Below are 21,248 nucleotides of genomic sequence, written 5' to 3'. Positions count from 1 at the left end.
CCCAAACCCCTGCACCAATCTTCTTGAAACTTGGCAGGATTCATGCTCTCAGCAGAGGCTACCATCCCTGCAGGTTTCATCCAAATTGGACAAAAAACAACAAAGTTATAGATATTTCATTGATTCCCCATTATACCCTATGGCTGGATCTCCGAGGCGACTCCAAAGCTTCGGAGCCGCTTCGGCCCAATCGAGGTGGAAACCCAGTCCGGAGCTCAGGATCAGATCACGGCCATCCGAAATGGCCAGATCCGAAGCCAGATTGGATCGCTGCTGACTCGCACAGGCCTACTAGACATCCCTCTCTTCTCTACAATACTTGCAGCCGCCTTCATTGTTTTTCTTTCTTTTCTAGTCCTCTACTTCTCCCATGTTATCCTCCCCTTCTTTCTGTTGCATTTCATCTTTTCCTCCTACATTTCACCGTTTCTCCATCTCACTGTACTGTTCTCATCATCTCCTCTTCAAATCAGCCTGTTCATCTTGTCCTTTCGAAAAATTAAACCTTTGAACTCTTCCTGTTCCTCATTAATTAGGGCTCAAATCATCCTCATGTCTGTCTATGTAAGGACTTCCATAGCTCTCAGTGGGTTTTAGATGGCATCCTAAGTTTTCCATACCTCCTCACAGTAAATAGTCTGGCAGAATACATTCACTTCTTTACTACACAAACTTCACTTTTCTTATTATTGCTATGAACTCCAGCCCACCGAAAATAAATAAAGAGACAGAAAAGGAATCCTACAGGCAGAAAAGGAAGCAAAAAGAGGGAGGGTATGACTACCTTTTTTGCAAAGCCTATAGCTCTTGCATCTGTTTGGGTATACCAAGTTATTTATAACGACAGTATGATGTCAGGTCCACTTAACATATGCTCTGTGAGCTCAAAATTGATGGACATGCCATCTGGTACAATTGATGTGCACAATAATAATTTGGAAACCAAAGGCTGCTCTATTACCATTGTTAGTTGCTGTACGAAAGATTTTTGAGAAATTGTATAATACGGTAGAATGATTCTTGCCTCAGGTATGCCAGTTTCCCAAGCTCTCATCAGGCCCAAAAAAGCAAATATAATCTTATTATCATCTAAAACAAAAAACATTCAAAGCAGAGAACTACAAAGTAGTTTTCAAAGGTCAGACTCTTCAGAAAGAAAAGGAACAGAGACCACATCAGAAATATTCCTTGTACCAAGACATTTTGGTTCAGATCTAGAAGGAAACATTTAAGTGAAAATAAAGTTGATCATGTTTTTTAGAAAAAGTTGTCTTACTTGAGTTCAGCATCTCTTTTGGTTAATAAGAGCATATGTACATCCACTTGAGCCAATTATTTTAAATCTTGATAGAATTTAGTGGAACAGATTTAAACAGAAAACCCCCAATTCAGTATAACAGCAGATTCATTCTGAAGGCATTTCCTTTCTTTTGCACCATACAGGACACCTATTTCACTCATAATTAATATCTTAGACCTTTGCATATATAGCAAGTCTTGTAGTCATTACTTGTCAAGCACACCCTCCATTAGAGTCCATGGAAAGAGTAACAATTGGACAGAAACTAAATGAGCAGGATTTGACTCAACTGAGTCAAGGATTTGACTCGATATTAAGCCAGTAGAGCTTATTTAATATGTAGCTTTTGACAAGACAATTTTACAGAGGAAATTATTGGTTTCTTTTAGACAGTTAAAATTTTTGGAAGGAAAATGGGGTAAAAAAAATTAATAGCTACATCGTGATGCTCATCCACAATAGCTTAAACCAACTCTTAAATGAAGAACATTCACTTGTTTTAAGGACTGGCATCAGGCAGTTTGCATCTCTGCCACAAATGGGGCAAACAAAACAAAACAGGCTAAACAGGTGTAGTTTAGCTAGGAGACAACTGAAAGTATGCATATAATAAATAATAGGTCTGTACATATTAAGTGTGTAATCACAAAGGAGAAAAGGAATTATCATGAGCAGTTAGAAAACAAGAAAAACCAAAATTATAAAAGGGAGAAAACAATAAAGAAAATGAACTTGATTATAAAGGGAGCGGGGGAGGACTTGAGGTCTGCAGTTTAGTTTCCCCCTCAAAAGGTGCAGATGCATCACAATTTGGGACACACAAAATTGAAGTGAGCAATACTTAAAAAAAACACCTTGTATGTGGACTGCAAACAGGCGAATACAAATGTTCTGCGTTCCATCAGAAGGTGGTTACCATCAGGCAATGTGTCAATTTTACATAAAACATGGGTCACATTCGTGTTACAGTTCTGTTGCCCTGAGTGGAAAACCACAGATGTATGCAGTATTAGGTTAGACACAACACACATCTGTACATAGAAATAACATGAGCTGAAGCTATTTCTTCACTGATTTGCAAATCATACATAACTCTAGTTTCTGGGTGCTATGACACAGCTAAAGATTCATTAACAGTTCTGTGTAAATGAAACCAAAACCCTGTTAACTCACTTCAGTACTTACTGTAAAAAGCTTCTCTTTCAAACTATGTGAGAATCAGGATGCAGAAATCGTTAAGTGAAAGAAAGAAAATATTACTAATAGAATAAGCTGCTTGTCTGTTAGTACAGATGTATCAGTTCAAAGTGGTAGTGAATTAGAACCATCTTGGCATAACAGCAAGAAAGGGAATGAGAACCAAACCCAAGAAAATCTTTTAGTTAAACCAGGTACATGATACAAATGATAAACCGAGAGTGATCCCTGGTGGTAATTATGGGTAATGCACTTGCATCAGTTCCAAACTCATAACCCAGCAGTATCATAACCTGTACAATCTCTACATATTAAAAATGTGGCATATTTCCCCAAAGTCCAGTGAAGAAAACCACTTATTACCAGCTTTTTGCTCGGCAAGACTATACTACCCTGAAAATGCATCACCATTCAGGCAATGAAAAGCTATTGCTAGAGCCAAAGCAGAATTTAGTTAATCTCTTCCATCAAGGGCTCATCTGCAAGGGGAAATTTCTCGGCACAACTATGTTTAGATTTGTATTCTATTATACTAATGCTGATAGAATTCTTTCAGCTGGCGTGCTATTGCAGAATAAAATTACAATCCAACTGCAGGATGTTCACACAGGGAATTATACCTGCGAATAGCAGAATAATTATCCAAGATTAGCTATACCATGATGTTTTCCACTGTAAACAAGCTATTATTAGTCTCTGTCCCTTTTGCTCAGTTAATATAATAAAAGCTGATTACTGCAACCAGCATCTACAATGGCATCTCACAATATAGTAGATGACAATTACAAGTGGAGCAAACTACCAAAGTAAGTAATGGATGTCATTCCTTTATGCTTTCAGATCAAGAAGGATACTCTTTGGGTGTGTATTTTTAAACAAAACAGGTTTTAGGGTGCTCTACAGGGTGACTGGGTGAAATTCTTTGGCCTGTGCTATGCAGGAGGTCAGACAAATGACCTAACGATCTATTGTAGGCACAAAAATCCACTTAACTAAAGTTAAGTAGTGCTTATACTGACTTCAGTCTCCCAAGAGCTAGATGGGGGCTTTCTGCAAGCCTAATACAAGGCAAACAAGCCATAAGATGCCAAGAGTTTCAAAATAAGCAAAAGGTAGTGTGGATTCAATCCTGACCCTTTTCCATTGAGGCTACAAACAAATGCTGCATTTGTCCCATGATACATCATTTCATCTTGGGACAAAGCACAATTGTTCAGATGTTCACATCTGTTGTCCCAGGATAAGTCCTCAAAAGGTTCATGGGATAACAAGTACTAAGAATTTATCCAGAGGCTCTGCAAAACACATCTGAACCATTATCCGGGAATTGCATCATTGAACCAATGGCAGAAAAGTGGCAGTGCATTCAGCTGCTCACCAAACCATGATGAGAATGATTTGTGTAAATGCCAATCCTGAGATATTTCTGTTCCAGGACAAACACAGGCACAAATGAAAGGTATGTTCCTAGCCTAACTTGACTGGACTGGGGACTAAGACTTCACACTTCGTGGTAAACATTAAAGAACCAAACAACCTGTCAGTGTCAACAATGGATCACCTTCTTGTGCTAAATCCCTATGGTATTCCAATAAAAGCCAGCCCCAGGAAACGCCTCAGGAACACAAGAGCTGGAACCTTAGAATCACAAACCCCGAAAGTCCATGTTCCAGCATTTTATCAGAGAAGCAGCAGGAATCAAACTCCAAAGGCAGATCTATTGAGAACTCCCTAAGCGCAGAAATAAGTGTCTCATTACCAGGCTAGTCCCTGCAAATCTCAACATTTAAACCTAGAATTTGGCAGATTAAAATTTTATACTGTAATGACATTTAGGCCATTGGGGGAGAAAAAAGGCACAAAGCATGGAACAGAACAGGTCATGCTCACAAGCTGAGAAGTTCCGATATAATGTTCTGTGCTTGCATTTAAAAGGGCTCATAACATATGATAGTTATTTGAATCTAAGACAAGTCCCCCTCCCACACCCCCCAATCAGGAAAACACCCTTTGTCTTAGATTTATGAACAGAGGAAGATGCAGCTCTGACTGGCCAAGAGCCCAGGTTGGGGCAAGTCAGACCTACAGAAGCCACCTGCCCCTCCCTCTGCAGCTTCTGGCCCCCTTCTCTCCCCCCCATTATCTTCCCCATCTCCCCTGTCAGGTACAGCTTGACTCTAGCTCAGGCTGGATTCCCTCCCAAGCACAGACCATGCGCAAACTCCATCCCTTGCCTGGTAAGTCAGCAGCACCAACAGTGCTATGTGGCCCCAGCAGACCATGTTTCCACATGCTGTGCTCCAAGACCCAGGAGAGAACAGAGCTCAAGCAGTGCCTGAAAGCAGGGTGGAGGAAGGGATGGGGCGAGCAGAAAAAGAAGCAGAGACTGTGGAGAGCAAGGGAAAAGGAGCAGAGATTTTGATGAATGGGGCAGAGGGGCAGAAGCTGTAAAGAGCTGGGAATGGGAGAGGTGAGGGGGCGTGCAGGTGGCAGGAAGGCTATAAGAAGTATTGGGAGGCAGAGGTCAAGGGGCTCACCTGACTCTCCCCCCCAGCCAGTGCTTTCCCTACTGACTAGACAAATTTAAGGCAACCCTCTAATAATTTTCCAGGTATAGAATCTAACTGTAACAAATATATAATTTTTCCATATGTAGAATCTAAATTTTTGGAGGCTGTCTTTATTGAGGGTCATCTTAGATTTGGGTAAATGTGACTCTGAATTTAGAGTCATGCAAAATTGAATAGTTCCCATCATTTTCCATCGCATAAAAAGGTTAACCAGTTACTTTTTTACCACAAGCTATGAGGTTGGGTATTAGCCAGTCTAAGAGGCCAATTATTTCTGAGAAATGCCAAATCCTCACCTAAGTGACTAAAGTATCCCTTAAAACCAAAGAAAAAGAATTGGTAATATAGAGTAAAAGCATACTCCACTATGGCACAAAGAAGGACTAGATGAACCAATTGGTCTTTTCCCCACATCAATTTCTATGCAGAATAGATTGAGGAAGAACTGGAAGACACAATTCCAATGAAAATAAGTAATTATGAACGTAAGTGGTCTAAATGTTATAAAAGGATAGCAAGGGTGCATTTTCCAAAAAGCATGGTTCAAGAATATGCAATGAAAAGAGTGGTCTTTCACTTGTCTCATTAGATTCTACGCTGCAGAGTGACGAAGCGAAGGCAGTATTATCTGAAAGACAGTATTATAACAAGAGCCTGGTAAAGGAAGACAAGGTATACAGAATGAAGAACAAGTTTCATTTCTGTACTTACAAGCAAGCTTTACTGAAGAAAGTAGCAACCATGGTTGTGTACACACATTTAAATAATCTGGGAGAATTCTCCCAGGTTTGTTCACCTGGCAGAAAAATCTTACCCAGATATTCAAATGCTGAAGCCCAGAAGAGTAGAGAGCTTGCTGTACTTTCACTGTGCAGCAGGGGGGGGGCGGGAAATGATGCATGAAACTGCATGCTCTGTCACCTCCCTTAGTTTGCCTAGCAACAAATGGCATAGGGTAGTTCAGACTGGGTGACCCAGACTGCCCATGATCAGCCTGCGTTTCTCCGCAGCACAACGTGAGGATTGGGAAAGAGGCGCATTTTGTCTCCTACTGGAGCAGCACTCCAGCAAGTGACACACTGTCTTCCTGGAGGAAGTGGGAGGGATGCTGGAGGACTATGTTCTCTTCTGAGAGAAGGGAGGCATATATATTCACTCTCCCAGGAGAAACTCTCCATGGAATAATATAACCCTGGTGGTTCCCAGGTTATTTTTCTCCTGCAGCAGCCATTTTTACTCTGGAATAAAAAGACTTAACATCTGTACACTTGCGGTTTCTCCTGGGAGAGCAGCAACTCTCCCAGGAGGAACTCAATGTCTGTATGCAGCCTATGTCCAGTATTTTCTGAAAAACTGTATTAAAACTGACTCTTAGAATGAAGAAATACAACGGGTTGTTTTTTTTTTTAAAAACCAATCTTTATTACAATTCTGTAGTTTTAAGAAAATATTCAAAAGCTGTCAAAGTAGTATGAAAACAATGTTGCTGTATTCACAGTTATCTACTGTTCCCAATAAACAAAACATACAGACTTTTCCAGAAACACAAACTCTTTACTGGTGACTTAAGTCAGATTTTTCTGGTTTTTGGTCTCCTTGCTAACAACAAAGGTGTTGTCAACTGCCTGAGGAAAAATATATTTGCATCACTTCTGAAAACCTGAAGTTTGGAAGAAAAGGCCATATTAAAAGACACTGTACCTTTGAAAATTATCACCTGCACAAGTAACTCAAGGCAAGCAAAATGTGTACCAGCACAATACTCAAAGCCAACAGCTATCAGGACAGCAGGGTACTATATGCATACTAATGAGCTATTCTCCATGACCTTGCTCCTATCCTCTTTAACAATGCAATCTAATGAAGGCCAGCTGTTAGAAGTTCCAGTTTTTAGAAACAAGACAAGCTGAACTTGTTAAAACATATCTGATGTTTAAATACAGTGGATAATGTGGGTTGCACTACACTACAGATAAACTATATGAAAATGTAAAACATTTAACATTTAAGAGGATTTTGAGAAGTGCGAGAGGTACGATTCAATGGCAACTATATACTAGCAAACTTCCTCAAATATCACTGAACATCTCAGGCTTCAACATTTCTGCAGGTGACAACTGGCACACTCTTCAGACACCACAAATCTGAAGTAATTTATCATGTGGTTTAACTCTGCTTTTCTAAGATCCCTCAAAAAGCAACAAATCACTTAGCTGGGTAATATTTAAGATTTCCTCCTTCTCGCTATAGCAATTTTATGAAAAACCAGAACCATTTTGAAACATTCATCATATGCCCTTGTTCCAGTGACAGGTAAAAAGCAAAGGGTCAGGAGTTATTAAAAGTGTACTTCTACTTCATGTTCTACTTGTTTGCTTCACCAAAGCAAACAAAACTGCAAGACACAGAGCTGAATAAAAGTTTGTTTTCTTCCTCCTCCCAGTTTGACTTAATCCTGGATTAATCAAAGTAATCTGGACAATTTTTTAATTGCCTGCAGGTAAGGAGGGTTTGGTTCCTCTGCATTTAGGGACTTTTTGATTTTTTTTAAATCAAATGTAAAGAAATAGTCAAAATGTTCATTCCATAGGAGAAAAATATTACACACATGTTCCTAGGTCTGGAGCCTGAGGCTTGGGAAACATTTTTCTAGATTGTCTGCAAGAGTCTGATCTGCCTCACGCAACACTTCATGAAAACTCTCCACCTGAAATAAAATACAAGTACATTCAAGTCCACTTATATGCATAATCAGACAGAAGCACAATTCACTTAAATTGCATACCACTGCAACAAAGGTACCAATATTTGCTTACCGCTAACATTCAAAATAGCATATTTTCAATTATGTATTAAATGAATAAAACACTTAAGTACACAGCATATTTCAGCCCTAGTGTCCAATATGCAATGTAACTACCTTATTTAAATATATAAATTTGCACCAGAAACAGTGAAAGGGAAGCAACCATTAAAACGCACCTATCAGATGCTTTGAAAATGACCCCACTAATTAAGATGGGTTATTGTGCACTTAATAAGCACTCCTTACCTCAAGTTCAGGTAAGCGCACACATGGCCTTTATTCATTTCTGAGTCTGTTGTTAAACAGGGTACACTATATAACCACCCTCAGATGGAACATAGGGACGGCAATACTGGATCAAATCAGAGACCAATCTAGTCCAGTATGCTATCAATGACTGTTGCCAAAGCTATTTCAGAAGGACCTTGCCCTTATCACTATGGGATGTGTCCCTCAAAGATAAGTTTCCCTTTAAACTGCGAAAATTAAAAAGTTGACCAATATAGGCAAAGCCCAAAGTTCAAGTGGTTCTAGCCTCTCAAGCCTTTTTTTAATTGCTCATTAATACACATAATAAGAACGCTGAACTCCTTTTTTGAATCCTACTAAAAGCTATTGACCTTAGTGAAACATTATGTTAATGGCTTCCACAGAACAATCAATGCATTCCTGTGTAACGTCAGTAAAGACTTAGGCTTACATCAAAAAAAATGGATATTTTAAGGTTTGAGGGGGAACAGGCCACTCACATTTTATTTCCTTTAAAAAAAAAAAAAAAAAAGTCACCTAATAAGCTGTGCATATTAAAAATATGCTATAAAAAACATAATGGAACAAATCTTCAGTTCATGTCAATTGGCAGAACTCCACTAATTTCAATAGAGTCCTGCCAATTTACATCAGCTGACAATCTAACCCAAGTTTAATCTGAAATGAGCCAAAAGAAAAAGGGAAGAATGTAGATCTGTTTTACACTGCATTAAGTACTGTATCATGCATCAGAGCAATCCTGCCCTTCATCTACATCTTATTATAACTATTAGTCATCCATGTTAAAAGACTACGTATACTCACCGCCGTGAAATACAGAGGTAATAGATTTTTAAATGCACAGGAACATTTCTGTTCATTGAGATGTCCCTGGTTTAGTCCCTCCAATATATTTTCCTAGAACACAAAGATAGTACACACAAAAAATTAACTAGTATTTCATAATAGTTAAACAAAAACTCACAATCATATACATAAAGCCACATGCAACACTCTGTTGCACAGCAGGTAAAACACACTGAACAAGCAACAGAACTTGACGTCCAGAGGCAACAACGGAAACAAAACTGAATGCAAAGGGTGGGAAAGTGGTCTCAGCCTGAATACTGTCAGAGCTAAGTAAACTCTTGGTCCAAAATGTGAAAGTGACACTTTATATATAGGAAACTCAATTCATTCATATGAGATAAGGAAAATGTACATCAAGAATGCTTTTCGGATGGCAATCAAGAACAGAATAGGAAAAGTCATTCCACAGAACAGTCTAGACCACAGATGGCAGGTCTGCAGGACAAGTGACACAGGCAGCATCTGTGTGTGGGGCACACAAGCTCTGGGCGCTCAGGAAAGGGAGGCACCAGAATAAGGTAGGGAGCAGAGTGAGGGCAGGATGCTGCTGAAAGAAGTGACAGGTATCACTGCCAAAAATTAAGTTAACCACTCCTGGCCCTGCAGCCACTCCTGAATTCAGGGCTTTGAATCCTCACTATAAACAACTGTGGTGGATGCAAGAACAGGGAAAGGTTACCCTGGCTCATAAAACCTGACACTACCTCCTCTTGCAGTAATGTCCTTCCCCTACCCCATTCTGCTACATGCAGCTGCAGCCAGAGACTTGAGCACAGCACAGCACAGCACAGCCCAGCCCAGCCCAGCCCCCCCACCCAAAACCACACACACATCTATTCTGGCACTAAGGTATTCTTCTGGTTGGCCTGCCCGTTCAAGAGCAGCAGAGGGAGACTGTGGGGCTTAACTTTTATCATACTTGTCTTAAAAGGTTGGCCACCCAGAGCTCTAGAGACTCAGCTCTGGAAACAGACAAATAGCTGTGAAGGTCCCTATCCATGTGTCACAGGTTGCTGTTGTACCAACCAATTCCTTAATCAAGAGCTCATGCACCTAGGCCTCTAGTATGTAGTTCTCATTGTAAAGAACAGAGAAAACTGAACAAAGGAAAATTCCCCTTGAAAAATAAGGTTTCATCTTCTCCTACTATATATAAATTCCTCCTAGAATGGTTCTTACCTTAGTCAATTCTTGAAGCATGTTAGAAAGTAATTCACAGCAGATATCCTTCAAAATTTTCAAATGGAAGTCTTCCTGAATTAGTCCCGACTTTTCAGTCTCATCTGGCTTGGATTCTTTTGAATTATCTACAGACCTCTTTCCACAGTCCTCCATATATTGTAAGACACGAATCAGGCTGCCGATCAGAGGCATATCTAATGTACATAAGCAGGAAACCAAAGTTTAACAGATTGAAAACACAGATTTTGAAACAAAGAATTAATACAAGGGGTGTGTATATCAAATTGTTTCATAAAGTTATTTTATCAGCAGTCAGTGACGGTCAATTAGAGGTTTGTAAACTGTTAGGCAATAACACAGGAAGAGAGGATTATAAGCAGCTGGCATCTCACTCTATCAAACTGCACATTGTGCTTACTTAAAATCCATAGCCTCAAGGCATAGGGAAGTGCAACAGAGAACCTCCACAGCTGTAAAGTTACATCAAGAACAATTCTTCCCAAAACCTCAGCTAGCAGAGCCAAACCACCTGCCCCAACCTTTCCCAGGGGAAACATGATCCCACTATTAGTCCAGCTTAGCTGCAAAGAGAGGGGAGGAAGGGATCATGGCCTCTTGTATCCTCTCCCCCTCACCTTTACAAACTAGGACCTGCTAGCAAAGGAAACCTGGACATCAATGAAAATGGCTTTCAATCTTTTTGTTTTAAGAAACAGGGCCTGATACAGTAAAAATTCTGCGAAGCAGTAAATCCAAAATGTTACATGAACGTATGAATGTTGGCCCAAGTTTTGATCAGTAACACACTCAGTGGTGAAACAAATAAAAAATAGAAATGTACAATTCTCCACCTCTTAAAGTACCTGCAACAGAGGCCTCTGACATTAACAAAGACTACTCTGCATTCTCATTTCTTACATCTTAACCAGAGGAGAAAGACTGAATTGAAGCCTCATGTTCCAAATCTTAGGTGTGATCAGAAACTGACCAATAAGCTAGAACTGAATTTTGGGCATCACTTCTCTCTTTATATATAATCTCTTAAACTTTGTAGCATTCAAAAATCCCCATCTGAATCTTATGTAATGTAAATAGTATAGGTGACACTTGCTTTTTCTCATCTTGACATATTCTTGTTCTGTTTGTGAAGCAAACATGGCTGACAACACAGACAAAACAGAGGCCAATACAGTCTTCTGTTCTTGAACAATAATTGGTGGATCATCTGGCTGGCAAAGTTCATGGCAGACCAGGTCATAAAGCAAACTCCAAGTCTCTTTTCCTCCATCAGGAGACTGCACTTGAGAAGAGAAAAAAAATATTTAAGGATTATTTTTTCTCCAATAGAGTATCTAGAATGACTTAATTTGCAATCCCTAAGGTTAGCCAAGAGCTACCTTCTAACAAGCACCATCCACGTGGTATGCCTAGTTAGCAAAAATTGCTCTCAACAATCACTCCTCAGCTCTGGAACCCCCTCCCTCGAGACCCACCAGAGCCTGAGCCTAGACATCGTCTGGAAACACTGGAAAGCCTTCCTATTTGGGCAGTCGCTTGTAGCTGTGTTGGTCTAAGGACATAGGCAGACAAGGTTCTTTAGGTAAATGTGATATCTTTTATTAGACCAACTAAATAGTTGGAAAAATTCTTTCTTACAAGCTTTTGGGTACAAACATCCTTCTTCGGGCACAGGGAGAGTCTATTTTGTCTGTTGCTAGCAGGCTCTCCCTGTGCCTAAAGAAGGGTGTTTGTACCCAAAAGCTTGTAAGAAAGAATTTTTCCAACTATTTAGTTGGTCTAATTAAAGATATCATATTTACCCAAAGCACCTTTTCTTCCTATTTGGGCAGGCATTTAGCAGACAAGGCTAGGCTGGGCTGGCATATCATTTAAGGCTGAGGTATGAAACTCACCTCATGTTCCAGGCTGGATCTAGCCAAGAGCACAAGGCTGACTTGGAGCATGAGGTAGTGGCAGGAGCAACAGATGCAGCTCCAACCTAGGGCAAATGGCAGCAGCTCCACCCACAGCTGGAACTGCCATTGCTGCATGCCTTGAGCTGGTCTCCAGCTCCAGCACAGGATCCACAGTATGTTTGACACCTCTGATTTAAGGGGTTTCTGCTTAATTTTGTTACCTCCACTTGCTTTTTAAGTTGTTTTGTTCTCAAGTTCATTCTCCTATATTACAAATTACTGTACAACAAATCACCTGTACTACAAATCATTTTAGGGTTTTTTTGTAAGCGGTCTTGCACCTTTGCTGGAAAAGCAGCACAGAAATCAAATAAACCAATTTCAGTGTAATTCAAGTGTCTTACCAATAGCCTGAATGCCTTCATCCACTGTGGTTAGAAGCTGTAAGATATGCATGTAAACATCCAGTCCTTCTGGGCTATCTGACCTACACCAAACAAAAACAAAAGACAATATTAATGACCTCCATATTAGGAAATAAGATCTAACAGAAGTTAATACTCCTAGTAAGAATAAAATGCAATATTAATTTAAAAAATTACTGTTAATAAGCCCTAGGATACAAGTAACATCCAACAAGTTCAACAGAAATTTTGTAATAACAAATAACTGCATGTTTACTCTACCAATGTCAAAACTAATCTTGCAAACTGTTATTCATACATAGTGCTCCCACTAAAGTCAGAACTGGTCTCTAAGAAGGTAATCAACAAAAGTTCCTCTGTCTCCAGAACTAAAAGAAAAAGGACACTTACTGAACTTGTTTTGCTGCTTCAAGTAAACAAGGCACAATCTTAAAATCTGAAAGTTCTTCTGGGGAATCATCTGTAGACTGACCCACTGACTGACGAGAGCAATTTTTAATCCAATTTAACATTAGATCTTCATCTAGATCAAAGAGCTTATCCATCACTTCACCCACTTTTACCAGCAATTCAACTGCACAAAAGAGACATATCAATCAAATTTAAGACTATGAATGATGAAAAACTAGCATGCAAAACTCTTACCTATGGGAATACCTACAAAGCATGATTTGGATTATGGTGCTAGTATATTTTATTCATACATATTAATCCACTATAGATTTATTGGGGTCTGGTCTTTGAAGGGGAAATATGTCTTTCATGGTAAAATGTATTTGAGGGGACTTAAGAGGTCTGAACTCTATTCCTTTCTCTGTGAACCTGGAAAAAGGAGTTAATATCCACCTGTTTTCTTGCCATGTTAATAAAGCAGACCTATAGTACTTCCTTACTTTACAAGAGTGCTTTAAAATGTAGTTGATTTAAAAAGGCCAAATCCTGATACCAGGAAAATCAACAACAAAATTATTTATTTCTAAATATTTATAGATTACCTAACTGTGCTACCCTTACCTATGCTAGCCAGTATATTACCCCTTAAATTAATCCCACTGAAACCAAACACATAATTAGAACCTCAAACAGAAATGCAGAACAGTATTATTTATTAATAATCAGAAGTTAGGAACATTTTTCTGAGTCCCAAAGCTGGAATGCTAGTATTTCTAGACAAATGCACATTGCAGTTTTGATTCACCTGAACACAAAAAATATTGTATTTACTAGATTCCAAGACAAAGTTCTCGCCCCAACATTTAATACAGGGAAAGGAGCCCCTCATCTTGGAACTGAGTACAAGGTGGGGGAAGGGGAGTGTGGGCAGACAGCCAGAGCCATAGCTGCTGCCTATCCCCCCCAGTGTCTCTGCACCCTGCCATCTTTCCCTTGTATCCATCTACCATCATCCCCTCCCCCGCGTCTGCAGCCTCTGCTGTTCACCTGCCTCTCTCCCTGCCCTTTCCAGTGCCAGCAGGCACTGCCCACTCTAGCCTAGGGCAGAGTTCAGGGAGAGAGGGGGCAGGCAGGCACAAACAAGGGGCAAGCTGCTTGACCTTCCCATATCACCTGCCCCTGCACTACCTGCCCCCCTGCAGAATCTAACAACTGGGGAGTTGTCTTACATTTAGGGCCATCCTAGATTCAGATAAATGTGGCAAAATGTTTTCTAGTTCAAAAATGTTGAAGTAAACTAAGCTACATACTTAAAACGGTGTAAGGGCTACAAAAATAAGGAAAACAGCTGTTTAGTTGTCTTGTTTTTCTGAAGTTTATTTTTCACTATGTTGGGCTCAGCTAGAAGAAAGGCCTGATGCATTTATGTAACAAAGTAAATGCAAGACTGAACTAAGATTCAGAGTAACTGTATCATTCTACCAACTGCCCTGGTCTAATTATACTTATTTCAATAATGTAAAATCAACTTCTTTTAAATTTTGCTTTACCACCAAAGGTGTATATACCTTGCAAGAGCAGGTTCAGTGTATACAGGTCTTCTCTTAACTCATGACGTTTACATCATCAAAACTGCATCCCCACTTCTGAGTCAAAACTATTCGAGTCTTTGCTATACTTCAACACAGTATTTTAACTAGCAATATAGCAACTCCTTGACAACTCACCATTTGTAGAGCTTGACATGATAAAACAAACACAGTCATATACAGAGGGGTTTTCCCGGATTCTTTCAACCCAGATATTGGCCACATCTGGTTGGGAGAGGCATGTTAACAATAACCTAGAGAAGAATTGTAGGTTTAGCAAATTAAGCACAAATGTAACACTAGTTGTTCTGGATTTATTGGTAACAAATAAACATTTAGCCCTTGCTGAATGAAATCCAGGGACGCTGTAGAACTGAGAGGAGAAGGGGAAACAAAAATACAAATGAGCCCAATCTCACAAGTTCTCTTTACAGCCATTATACACGTCATACTCTTAATCGTTAATATTCTTTAAGATGACTTACCTGCTTGTTTCCAACAGAGTAGGAGAATCTGAATCACATAAACGCTGCAGTAAAACTTGTCTGTAAATAGAAGTTGAAAAGCAAGCTTAATGAACTGTTTTTATTAAGAGAAAATAAATGTTCCTGGGCAGGGGTTGGCAACCTATGCTGTGGCTTCAGAAGCATTCAGTGGTAAGGGACTCTCACTGAGCCACTGCTCAGCTGGGCAGCAGGGGCTCCAGCAGCAGGGCTCCCACATTGCATTGTGCTATAGTTGGACAGTACTGGCTTTGGTGGAGAGGGCTCTGCCTAACTCATGCCATCTGACTGCAGCACAGCATCTGGCAAAGGGGTGCTTCTGTCCAACCTCAACTGGGTCATTCCAGCCTCCCTGCTAGCTAATGCTGCAGATTCCTGTTCTAGGGTTATGTTCACATCATTTTTTTCATATGAGCAGCTTGATTAAAATGGAAGTTCTAACTTTTATTTGTTCAAGGATTTATACTTGCAATTCCCAAAACATTCGTAAACAAATGCATTCCTAAGCTTTTGTCAATGCAAATGGTAGTGCTTATGATCTGAATGGAGACTGATGAGCAATGAACAGGTCCTCACTTTACTACGCTGGCTGTTCTGTTTTGTTGCAATAACTTAAAAGACTTTCCAAAGAGTATCATCTCCAACACTGTTACAGCAGTAACTAACTCATCTGATGAAATGCTTGAACTTTGGCTGGAAAGGTGCAGCAGATAAAGTTTTTCTTCCTCTTCATATAAAATAGCATGAATTAAGAAAATAGAAAAGTAGTGGAGTTAACATAAAAGAAACCCAGTAAATTACTTTTATATAAAAAAACTGAATAAAAAGAAATACTGCTACTGAGACTAGATTTTTCTACTTAATCCAAAAGTTATTATTCAAAAAGCTTTCAACCAATATTTAATACTTGCTGGTGTTGTACACACACACACTTACCCAAGATTCTCATCTTTACTAATAGACATGCATATATCTTGGAAACAGGCCATATTACCCAATATTCCCACACAGATTTCCTGTGAAAACAAAGAAGAGCAGGATTAAGCAAAAGCACTACAGCTCATAATCTCTCTTTCAACACCTTGGTATGAAGCAGGGGTTCTCAAACATTTTGACACTGCGACCCCCTGGTGGCCAGCAACTTAAAAGCGGGTCCCAAACTTTGCTTCCCTCCCTAGAAGCTGTGGCGCAGGGAACAGGGCTGCTGCCACCATCCAGCACTCTGTGCCGCCATGTGCTGCTTCCCCATGCCCAAGTCTAGCATGTTCAACACCCATTGATGGACACAAACGCAATGCTGGAACACATTCACCTTCCCATATGAAAAAAATTACTGTTTACAAAGATTTAAAAAAATAAATACAACAGATATAATTTGGAACTTCAGACCAAAAGAACTTACAACTCTACGAAGGGAACAATGCAAGTATTGAAACATTTTGCAAGTGGCCAGCACTAGTAATGAATGCCATGGGCATTTCAAATTTTCAGTAAGGTAATTTGGATTCTAGCCTTAGCAACTAACAAAATATGAACACATTAAGGAGTCATCTCAACTAGCATATTCATGTTTGTTACATTTAATGTAACAGTCACCATATCAAATTGTTAGACACAGAAGGGAATGTCATACTTACCAGAGAATGTAAACCCAGTGTGTAAATAATTAACTATTATGCTTTCAAAAGTTTTCTGTCTATAGTAATATTTCGAATAACTTCAGTGAGAGCACCTGAAAATCCTAGTCTTAATTTCTGAAGAGGGAAAAGCAATCAAGCTAAAACTTTATTTTATTTATGATGTGTTTTAAGGACTAATCTTGCAACAGTGGTCATAAACATAATCCTTACCAATTTTACATCAGTGTCAGGATGAAGATATCAAGTAAAACATGCCCTGTTATTGGGCTTGAAACAAAGCTATTCTCTTTCACTGACAATGGTACACATCCATACCAAAGTCTCTGTAAGAGATCCCATGCTTCTTCATTTTTGACACCAGTGTACATAAATAAAATTTTAAAATTGGATTTAGTGAATTTTAGAAGCCCCAACCTTCATACAAAAATAGAACACAGAGGACAGAGACATTTTACATGCACCCACCCCAAAATATCTGCTATTGCTGTTAAATAAGCAAGACTTTCCAGTAACTTATACTTACAGTGAGTCTAGGACACTTTGACTTGGCAAACACTCCCATAAAAATATCAGGGGCATTAAACTCTTGAAGAAATAAAGCAACATCCTGCAGAAGAAAAATATTTATTCTTTATAAGTAAATATGACTGTTGCTCTTCTCTTTTAAAATATATTTTTCACACATTTATCAAACCTTTCCCATGGAAAATCAGGCCAAGTCAAGAAGTTGTCAGATTCACTGCAACAGCCAAACTGCCTGCCAATTCTCATTGGGCTGTCAAGAACAGTCAATAATAGAAGGAAATGTGTTCACTGATGTGATGCTCCTTACTACACCATCCTTATCCATCTTTGTGGAATTTCATTCATTGATTAACACCTTACACAAGTCATCAATATTCTGTTTGGTCCACTACTGATTTTTTCATTTTTCTTGGGGCAAAAGCACTAAGTAGTAAGAATTCAACCAATGCCATTTTCTTCAACCATGCCATAACATTCAGGCAGATAAAAAGGTAAATAAGGAAAGAGATTTTCTATTAGGACTTAACCAGAGAGGCCAGAAAAGAACGTAGTAGAAATCTTCTCTTCCTTTTTCCACCTCATTAAACCAGAAAATTAATTCCCTATTTGGAAGTAAAGGATTCATCTTCCAAGTTGTTTATTTAGAAACATCTAAACAAAGAGAGCATTTTTTTCTTTATTCAAGAATTTGCTAACATTTCGGTTCTTGGAAACTTTAGGTATCACAAAATAAAAAAAAAAAAAGTCTTATTAGACTACATAGGCATGGTTTATTCATCAACCATAATACAATTTAATAGCAACAAGCATTGTCGTTAACTATAGATTAGTATGATATTAAAAAGGGTAGAAATGTAATCACTAGAGATTAAAAAGCTGAAATTGTAAACAACCATTATACAGTTCTAAGATAAACAAAAGAATTAATTTCCATATTAGTTGACATATGAAGTCTAATAAGTCATATGAAAATACAGAGGCTTCCAATATGGTGTCATTTATCCCAGAGAATTCTGAACCAATGAGCACCAGATGGCAGATCCTGTTCCATAAACAGTCCAAGAGCCCTGTTCCCTACCTACACAGACACAGAGCTCTGTTCCCTACCTTCAAAAAACAACTCGGTACCAGCAACTGACATCAAACTGAAGACTCTTGTACATGACCTAGCGATTAGTTTAGAGTGCCAGAAAAATTCTTGCTATTTTCATCCTAGTCTTTAAAGTATACATGGCGACATCATTAATCTTTTTCATGTCAAATTACTACCTGCTTTAGGGTGTCAGGAGACTGTCACCTAGAACAGAGAAGGAGCAATGACATCCAAATTGGATGGCTGGCTGAGAATCCTTGATTCTGACTCCTCTACCCTAGAGATGTCAAAGATATGGTCCACCAAGCCATCCCATCTCACCCACTGGGCTACTGGAAATAATGAGGGGGTGCGCAGGGGACAGGGCCTGCTGCAAAATGAGGGGGGGGGGGGAAGCAGCACAAGGGCTGTGCAGCAAAGGCCACAGCTGCCAGTAGTCTGCAGATCCAGATCAGGAGGAGCCCAACAGTCTGGAGGCAGTCAGGTGCCCAGAGTGAGTTTGACACCCCTGTTCCACACTACAAGGCTACTGCTGCTCTAACTACAGCAGCAGAGTCACATTAGCGAACTCCCCAGGACAGATGCAGCTCTGTTGCCAGAAGAGTAACAGCTCTCTGAACAACAAAAGCCTTCTTTTGCTAGCACAGCTGCCTCCAAACTAGGTATTTCACTGGCACAGCTACATCCACTACAACGTATGATTTTTTTTCCATATGACATACAGTATGTTGGCAGAATTTTACAATGTAAACAAGACCTAATATTACCAACCCTCTTTCAGAACCATTTAAATTAAGAACATTAAGCAAAAGGCCAAAATTGCAAAAAAATTCTTAATTATACAGTTACTTTCAACATTTCGCTAAGTAAGACTGCTTCACATACCTCATCCATGGACATATCCCACACTTTACATATGTCATTCTCCATTTCTTCCTCTAGCTCTGTCTGTATCTCCTCATTGCTCAAGTTCAAGTCATTCTTTTCAGGGCTAATAACCTATGAAGTACAGAAGAGAAAATGAGGCTAGAATTACTGAGCTACAGCGAAGAAATGCAAGGAGTTAGAACAAGTTACAGTTTTAGTTAGGAAAAAAAAAAAAAGTGACTAAACATATTCTTCTCAAGCACTCACAAAACTCACAGAAGCATTCAGTACTTTTGAATCACTCCCTGCTTTGCCAAAAGAGGCTTGCTTTACAAGATCAGCAGGCCTTTCATCTCATCCTGCCTCGCTTTCCCCCGCTGAACAGGTTTAATAAGTAGGATCCTCTGCTGATCAGCTTCTTCTTGACAGGAGGTATTACCACAATGGTTCTCAAGTTTTTTAGACTCAAGGCACCTCCTGGACAAAACCAGCTCTTAGTTATCACTGGTTGACTATGGAAAACTACTAGGGCAGCGATTCTCAATTGTTTTCGCCTCAAGGTGCCTCCCTTACCCCCCAACTTTTATCAAAGGAGTGCTGCCCCACGTCATGAACCAACTGATTCGTCAGGGGGACTTAACTCCTTGCAGAGGGGCTCTGAGGACACAACTGGAACCTAGTGCTCCAGGTATGTTCAACTGGACAGCTGGCAGGGAATGCTTGATCCCAAGTCCTCTAACTCAAGGATATCAAAGATACAGTCCACAAAGCCATCCCATCTGGAGTTAAAGCCATGCCAGCTGTAGCTAAACTCCTGAAGTTCAGCCTCCCAGTGGGCTAGCCCCAATATCTCCCTACACCCAGAACCTGAGCCCGCCCTTATGGGCCTATCATCCTCACCCTTCCTGGTGCGCCCTTCGCAGGACCCCAGGGTCCGCAGAGGACACCCCCCACATCCTTTCCCAGTTGAGAGCCACTGAGATAGAACCTTTCACAGCCCCCTCGTGGCAGCGCCCTTCCCGGCTGGAATCCTCGGGGGTTCCACTGAGACTCTGGCCCCGCCCCGCCCCCGTCACTGCTGCACCGCGCACCGAGCCCCCGCGCGCAGGCAGGTCTCCCTCGGTCACTGCCGGGTGCGCGCATGCGCATCTCGCACCGAACGCCCCGGCCTGAGGAAGCCCCCCGCACGCACCTCGATGAGCTTGGTGAGGACGCTGAAGAGCCAGTGCTTACTGTACACGGTGTCCCCCACGGCGTCGCCCGAGGCCTCCTCATCCTCCGCCTCGCTGGACGGCGGCGTCGGGTTCCGGTCCATGCTCAGGCCGGGCCCCGCTGCACACGCAGCACGGGGCTGCAGAGGCAGCGAGCGAGCAAGAGCGGCCGCCGGAGGCCCAGCCACGCCGCACAACGCCCCCTACCGCCCGCGGCCTGACACACCTCTCCACTCTTAGTGTGACTCCGCCCGCACACGTCACTGCCGGATGTGCGCATTCGCGCCAAGGCGCGGTCCCGGCAACCAGAGTCCAGGCCAGGTGTGCGCATGCGTACCTCGCGCCTCGAGTGGGGGCCAAGTGTGCGCATGCGCACACCGCACCGAACACGCTTACGGGGCAGGTCCCCTCCCGCCCGACTCAGGGCCGGGTGTGTGTATGCGCACCTCTCACCGAAGGTGGCCTGTGGCGTCCACCTAACCAGTCAGGGCTCGGTGCACGCATGCGCGTGTCGCACCAAACCCCGCGGTAAGGAGGGTTCCCCGCATCGAGTCAAGGCTAGAGGTACGCATGCGTACCTCGCACTGCTACCCCATCCACCTACTGATGCAGGTGCCCACCCCCAAGCGTCTCAACCTGTCCTTGACAAGGCGCTTGTCCCGCACGTGCTAGTCGTTGGGATGCAGACTGAGCTGCATCTGGGATCAGGGTGCTTGGGCGGAGGCAGTAAGGACATGCACCCAGCACGGTGGGGGGAAGGGCGAGTGGTTTGCAGGGCTCCCCGACATCTGTAGGCTGAAAAGAAAAAAAAGGGGAAAGGAAGAGCTGGCCTTTCCCTGAGAGGTGCCTCGTGTCTATAAGCATATATGTACGTATGCATATACAACCATGTATAAAATATATAATAAAGTG

General features: G+C 41.1%; 1 protein-coding gene across 3 annotated transcripts; it reads right to left on the bottom strand.

The window, feature by feature from the left end:
• Window positions 1–6,461: 6,461 nt before the first annotated feature.
• On the bottom strand, window positions 6,462–20,598 carry SAAL1 (serum amyloid A like 1). Of its 3 annotated transcripts, none has more exons than XM_006263489.4 (12): window positions 20,318–20,598; window positions 19,144–19,257; window positions 17,164–17,247; window positions 15,937–16,016; window positions 14,983–15,042; window positions 14,636–14,751; window positions 12,906–13,089; window positions 12,495–12,577; window positions 11,286–11,474; window positions 10,172–10,368; window positions 8,948–9,040; window positions 6,462–7,774 (listed from the first exon to the last, which is right to left on the bottom strand). In XM_006263489.4, the coding sequence occupies exons 1-12, from the start codon at window positions 20,438–20,440 to the stop codon at window positions 7,682–7,684; spliced, it is 1,416 nt and encodes a 471-aa protein (XP_006263551.1). In that variant the 5' UTR covers window positions 20,441–20,598; the 3' UTR covers window positions 6,462–7,681. The 3 variants fall into 3 exon arrangements, with proteins under 3 accessions (XP_006263551.1, XP_014457924.1, XP_019332642.1); XM_014602438.3 differs by having other exon boundaries at window positions 20,359–20,597; XM_019477097.1 differs by lacking the exon at window positions 20,318–20,598 and adding an exon at window positions 20,026–20,305.
• Between the last annotated feature and the right edge of the window lie 650 nt (window positions 20,599–21,248).

Source organism: Alligator mississippiensis, chromosome 2 (genome assembly GCF_030867095.1).
Source record: "Alligator mississippiensis isolate rAllMis1 chromosome 2, rAllMis1, whole genome shotgun sequence".
Classification (NCBI taxonomy): domain Eukaryota; kingdom Metazoa; phylum Chordata; order Crocodylia; family Alligatoridae; genus Alligator; species Alligator mississippiensis.
The sequence above is the reverse complement of the archived record's forward strand: the minus strand, read 5'-3'. Positions and strand labels throughout refer to the sequence as shown.